The 6,589-nt window shown below is 36.9% G+C and overlaps 1 protein-coding gene across 4 annotated transcripts; it reads left to right on the top strand.

Moving 5' to 3' along the window:
• The first annotated feature begins 899 nt into the window (after positions 1-899).
• Positions 900-6,027, top strand: LOC109216827 (F-box/kelch-repeat protein At3g23880-like). 4 transcript variants are annotated; one of them, XR_002066560.1, is made up of 2 exons: positions 900-988; positions 5,679-6,027. XR_002066560.1 is itself a non-coding variant. In XM_019381023.1 (2 exons), the coding sequence occupies exons 1-2, from the start codon at positions 1,514-1,516 to the stop codon at positions 5,718-5,720; spliced, it is 567 nt and encodes a 188-aa protein (XP_019236568.1). In that variant the 5' UTR covers positions 1,505-1,513; the 3' UTR covers positions 5,721-6,027. The 4 variants fall into 4 exon arrangements, 1 of the variants encoding a protein (XP_019236568.1); XR_002066558.1 differs by lacking the exon at positions 900-988 and adding an exon at positions 1,505-2,080; XM_019381023.1 differs by lacking the exon at positions 900-988 and adding an exon at positions 1,505-2,038.
• The last annotated feature ends 562 nt before the right edge of the window (positions 6,028-6,589 follow it).

Raw genomic sequence — 6,589 nt, 5'->3', positions numbered from 1 at the left:
TGCTTGCATATAGTATCATGATCTAGGCTGGCGTGTGAGATTCACTTACCATTCCTCTCGGTGGGTGATCGTATTTTCGGTTTTCGATCTGGAGGAGACTAGGAGGTTTTCAGTAAGAAATTCCCACAGACGGCGCCAAATTGTTTGACTCAAAAGATATTGGAACTTTTTTGAACAAATCAATCAAAGAGAATGAAGGGGTAAATCTTAGTCAAACCTAATAACCTCCAGACCCATAAGCGAATCAGAAAATGATGCATAAGATGAAATAGGGGTGATCAATCTTATTGATATTGTTCATTTCCTCATTTATTAATCGATGAAGATCATTGATCTTTGTCTTCCATGGGAAGGCTCCTTTTTCTAGGAAAATTACAGAGTAGAGATAAGAGAGAGAAAAAAGCCCCCTCATTCATGAAAGACTCCTCCCCTATATATAGTTATGGAATCCTCACTATAGGTTGATACACTTGCGCACCACGCCCGCTTTTGTCGGTCCCTGAGTATCGTTCCTTGCCTTGGCGGGTGTTGTGAATACGGGGTTTTGGTGCAAACCATGCCGTCTTCCACTATCTCGTTGCTTGGACCGGATCTCGGTTATGCCGACTGCAGCGGTCAGATTTTGACCAATATAGAAACTACTATAGTTTTTAAAAAAAGTTTTATTTGATAAATTAAATAACTCATTTAACAATAATTATGTGTTTTTAAATATTATGCGCCCATTAATATGGAGCAGGGAAAATACTAAAACGGGTTATTATAAAAACACAAAAACGTGACTATTCGAAATAAAAATCTTCTCCACTGTCCTGCACAAAACCTCGTCAAAACCCTCTTCTACCTCGTCAAATTCAGCGACCCAAATGGAACAACACCCAAAACAGAGCAAACCCATAAAACATTCAAGCTTTAAAATCCCTATTCAAACAGAACTCATCACTGAAATCCTGTTAAGGCTTCCCGTGGAATCCCTATTGCGATTCAGGTGTGTTTCAAAATCTTGGCTTGCTTTAATATCTAGTCCTGAATTTGTCAAAGCCCATCTCAACATATCCGCTAATAACAAGGACTACACCCACCATAGGCTTATGATGAATTTTGAATCTAAGTACAATATTAAAGATTGTTCTCTTAGCTCTTTATTTAATGAGTCTGTTATCGAGGCTTTTGACTTGGATTATCCCACGAAGTCCAATGGATCATACAAGAGATTTCCTAATTCTGATCGGATCGTAGGTTCAGTTAATGGATTGATTTGTCTTGCCATGGAAGACTATGACTTGGTTGTGTGGAACCCATCGATTAGAAAGTACAAAAAATTGCCTGATTCTAGACCTAGACTTGAAAGAATGACGTATGATTTTCATAGATATGGTTTTGGATATGATGAGTTTCATGATGATTATAAGGTAGTGGGTATCTTCACATGTGGCAGTTTAGATCAAGTTGAGTTCAAAATATATAGTCTAAAGGTGATTCTTGGACAAGTGTTATTGATTGTCTAAGTGGAATGCTATTAAATATTTCGGGTAAGTTTGTGAATGGGAAACTTCATTGGGCTACTATGGCTCCTGGTCCAAATAGGTGTATGTTCGGGAACATCATTTCTTTTGATTTGGCGGATGAGAAATGGGAAAACGTGGAGCTGCCCTGTTATGGAAGAGATGAAATTGCTTTGTTTTGGCTAGGACTATTGGGAAGTGATCTTTCAATAATTTGTGATCGTAGGGGAACTCATGTAGATGTTTGGGTTATGAAGGAGTATTGGGTTACAAAATCTTGGACAAAGATGTTTGTCATCAAGCATCCTGATGATCAAGTGGATCATCCCTGTTTTCCACCCTTTTTCATGTCAAATGAAGGTGAAATTTTGGTTGTATTTGGATCAACTTTCATGATATACAATCCAAAGGATGAATCGTTCAAATCTTTGGACGTTATTAATTCTGATTATTGGCAAGAGGCAGAAATCTATGTTAAAAGTCTGGTTTGTCCTTTTTCTACGGAAGGTACTGAGCATGCAACAAAAATAAAGGTAGAAAAGCCCAGATCAAGATAGTTGAGTAATAAATAACCTGTAAGAGTACTTTCTTCTCAAGTGTTGTTAAATTCTGCTTGTTTTTCAAATATAGAACAAGACACATATGTAAAGGATATCTTTTAACCATATTGCTAGGAGAACTTGTTAGTCATGAGGAACAATAGTGTTCTCTTCAACTTCACGCTAAATGGCGCTGGGAATTGTTTCTCATTTGAAGCAGTGCTTTATGGGAGTGTTATGCCTCTAGACAGAGTAAAACTAAAGAGCAACACATAGAATTCTGCAGCTAGGGTCCTTCCTAGGGTTGTTGTTTGATCTAGGCAGCTTCTTTAATTAATCTTCTTCAAGCAAAACTTATTAAGAGGGTGTTTGGCTAAGCTTATAAGCTGGTCAAACTGGCTTATAAGCACTTTTTGGCTTATTTACGCGTTTGGTAAAATTAAAAGTGCTTATAAGTTAAGTGCTTATAAGCCAAAAATAAGCCAAAAGCCATAAGTTGGTCTCCCCCAACTTATCAAATTTCAGCTTATAAACACTTTAGGTTTTGACCAAAATATTTACTATTCTATCTCTAAAATACTTCTTTTTAGAACAAAACTCTTCGTATACCCAGTTCTTCAGCTGCTTATTATTAATTTCAACACTTTTATCCAAACACGTAATTGCTTATTTTTTAAATTAGCTTCAGCATTTAAAAGTGCTTTTCAGCACCTAATGCTTATCAGCTACTCTAAATCAGTTAAGCCAAACGGGCTCTAACTTAATAGGGAAAAAGAGGAAACTTGGTTATTCTGGAACAATAATTATGGTCTGGTCTAGTATCTGGTATTGGCTTTTTTCCTTGCGAGGAAACTTGGTTATTCTGGAGCAGAAATAATGGTCTGGTCTAGTATCTGGTTTTGGCTTTTTCCCTTGCTGCTAATAGCTAACTGTTCATTTTCTTCTAGAACAGTTTTGGTCTTCTCCTTGTTGCTAATCGCTAGCTGTATATGTTCTTCAGGAATAAATTCAAATTCTTATATTTTTTAAGTCAATCAAAGGATGAATCTTCTTTCACTTTAACATTAAGGCATAAGCAAGACCCATTGCTGGGAGAAAGCATTTTAAGAAGCTAATTTAGCTGCTATAATCATGAGGGTTGAGTGGTAGCACCATAGAACAGGAATGCAGGATAAAGAGATTTTGGGATGAACTTCGTTTACGAGGGTCCTCTCTGTTGTAAGGTAGATAGAAGTGCAAACTTTTGTCATCTATTCTATTCTGACCAAGAATTCTTCCTAGTATAGTAATTATCTTATTTTTGCCTACAGATAGAGCAGTGAATTGTATCTATAACTTGAATTTTTTTTTAAGAATTCACATATATTTTGTTCTAGGTTTCAAAATATTAAAAGTTAAAATATATAGGTGCGATGGTTGTGTATCACCAAGCGAGATGAAAATCTTTGTTTAATGCATTTCAAGTGCAACTGGAAATGATAAGGTATGAATGTAAAATTAATTGATAAATATAACCCTAAAACATTGAAGCACAACTCCACTTCAGGTGTAACTCTATTTGTAATGCTATTGTGATATTTTGACATAATGTACCTAAGTCACTGGAGCCAAGTAATACAAACAAGGATAGTAGCTAATCCTTGTAGAAAAGGAATGTCAAGAGTTTGACCTACCTGCATGGACTTATATTGTGGTCCTATTTCTTGATTTGCATCTATTGTGAGCCTCTCAATTGAGGAATCAAGGGAGAAAAGCCAACGGTCAGAAATTCCGCTAGTTGCATTGAAGTAAGAGAGGGTCATGTTTCCTATGTAAAGCTCTTGCTCTCGTTTTGGGCAGCATAATGATCACGTGGATCGGCATGAGTATTGCTTGTGACTTATTACTAACTTCAGCTCTTTTGATATTTATAATAGACAACATTTGTCGCCTGAAGTAGCACTCGTCCTGCTGTCTAGACGTCAGATGAGTTAAATGTGGTATATTTGTTCTTGTTCATTGCTTAAGTTGAGTGTAAGCACTTTCTGTATGTCTCAGATGTAGTTGGTACGGATACGGAGCTCGTCTATTTGCTTAAACAAGGCAAACCGTTTCTAATAAAAGTTTGCCACATGTTAGAGGCAAACTTTGCGCTAGGATAAACTTGCATGTGGTGCTTTAAAATCTATAGTGTTTTTACTTGTCATGTAACATATCTGTGAGGTACTTTGTTATGTTATTTACTAATGAACTTTCAAGATGTGAAACCTGATGTTAAAGACAACTAATTCACTGATCAAATGATGAAACATTGTTTATCTTGTTCTCAGAATGTGCTCATGCTATTTCCATGTTCCTAGAGAAAGACTTACCCATGTGCACTAATTGCATCCTATTTTGTAGAGTAAACTACCCTACACAGTACACACCCGTATAATATTGTTCAGTAATGGACATTACCCTTGTATTTCAAAATCAAACACTTAATATCCTAATATTATTCAAAACCCTTGCTTCATTTATCATTGTTTAATAACAGTATATAAAAAGACTAAACTAACCTTGTAAATGGTACAATTGTATTAGATCGCGTGATCATTGATCAGATAGCTTCAACTTCTTCAATTTTTTTGGTTCATGTATCTTCTTCCTGTTTTTTCAATAAATGTCTTCCTCAACCAATGGACGAGCCAAAGGGAGACATGGTGGCACAAGCATGCTGGTGTATTTCTTAGGCGCACTGTCCCTGAGGGCCATTGGCGCACTATCCGAAACTCGATGGATAATGGGTTCGCCCCTCTACCGTTCTCCATTTAAACACCAGTATTTATGTTTACAGTAGATCGAAAAGCATTAGAGGCATTTCTATTCTAATGATAGTCGCAATAAACATAAGTTGCTCGTGTCCCCAAATCATTTCTCTGTTGCATCTCCCCTTGGCACAAACACACCATTAAACCAGATAAAGTAGTTTTTCTTTTTTCTTTTGATAAGTAGACCAGATAAAATAGTTTTTCCTATCAGAAGAAGTGTTCAACCATTAGGTTCAAAAAGTTTCAATAAAATGAATCTTTCACTCTTTGGTAATTCTCAAAAATTTGATGAAATCGGATAAGCAGAAGAGAGTAATATATCAGCCAACAAAACATGTTCTCACTTGTCATTTGAGTTGTGGCTTGTGACATATCAGTGAGGTGCTTTGTTAGTTGTTATGTACTAATGAACTTTCAGGAAGTCAAAGCTGATGTTATGAACAACTAATCCACCCCCTACTGATTTCGCAGATCAAAATGATGAAGCATTGTTTATCCTGTTCTCAATGTTTAGTGTGTCAATAGAGCATGATTTACCTATGTTCCCTAATTGTATATCCTATTTTGCAAGTAGCTTAAGCCTTGAAAACAAGGTTCGTTGTAGCAAAAGGTTGAACAAGCTTCTCCTTCCCTTGAAAGTCTATAGAAGTTATATAACTGGAAGTTATATTCCATCTGCTACTTATATTTATGATAATCTTAGTCATGATTAATTGAAGTTGTAACACTCTTAAGTCAAAAGTCAGGGACCTTCTCCAACCCTCCCAAATTACCTTTATGCATCTTTTTACCCTTTTAATTGTTCATGGTTCCAATGTTTTTATGGTTTCTAAAAATTGCAGCTACATTTTATAAGGCTAATCATCCTTGAAGGGAGCATGTAACGACCACCAGAAAGATGTATAACCCCTGTTTCTGGAGAGCAAGCACATGCCTATTAAGTTATTCTGAAGCAACTTGCAGCACTTGGATTTCAATAAATCCTGAAACAACTTGAGCAAAGAAGCTCCATTTTGTACTAAGCTGACTATCTCTGTCATATACTCTAGTTATTTCTTACTAAAGCTATTCGACAGCCTCTCATACCAGAAAATATTAGCACACTTATGGACTAAATTATTCTAGGAACTTGTAGTTTATAGTGCATTGAAGCAGCTAGTTATGACCCAAAACTTGCCTCTTTCGCATTGATCTTTAGCCCATTCCAGGATTTCGTATCAGCATGTTGCATGATATGAATATGTAGCTGGAAGATAGAATCTTCAATTGAGCATCATAATTGTGGCATTTCTCCCTATTTATGGACTAAATTATTCTAGGAACTTGTCGTTTGTTAGTGCATTGAAGCAGCTAGTTATGACCCAAAACTTGCCTCTTTCGCATGGCAAAATACATAGTTTACCCATCCATCTTGTACCAAAATTCCTCTTACACACTTGTTCACTACGGGGATAATATTACACACTCAAACCTCTTAAAAGTGTGTCAACACACCACTTTAAAAAAAAGTAGCCCCTCCCACTCGTCTTCTTCCCCGCCCCAACCCCCAACCCCGCGTCTTCTTCCTAGTTCCAAACCTCCCCATCTGCACTATATTCTCTAGATGCCCTTCCCCCCTTCGACTTCCCTCCCCACCCCCCAGGTTTCGTCTCCCCTCCCCCTATTTTGTCTTCTTCCCCGATTCAACCTTTTCCCGTTCCATTTTCTTTTGGTTGCTCAAGATCCGAAATTTCTCCGAAAATTTCTTGGTGGT

Source organism: Nicotiana attenuata, unplaced genomic scaffold, assembly GCF_001879085.1.
Source record: "Nicotiana attenuata strain UT unplaced genomic scaffold, NIATTr2, whole genome shotgun sequence".
In the NCBI taxonomy this organism is placed as follows: Eukaryota; Viridiplantae; Streptophyta; class Magnoliopsida; order Solanales; family Solanaceae; genus Nicotiana; species Nicotiana attenuata.
Note: the sequence above shows the minus strand (reverse complement) of the source record. Positions and strands in the feature narration are given on the sequence as shown.

Bases quoted from the DNA above. Each gene is read 5' to 3' on its own strand.
- LOC109216827 (XM_019381023.1), top strand. From the start codon at position 1,514: ATGCTATTAAATATTTCGGGTAAGTTTGTGAATGGGAAACTTCATTGG. The intron at 2,039-5,678 runs GTAGAAAAGCCC...TAAAAATTGCAG, and splicing joins AGCATGCAACAAAAATAAAG to CTACATTTTATAAGGCTAAT.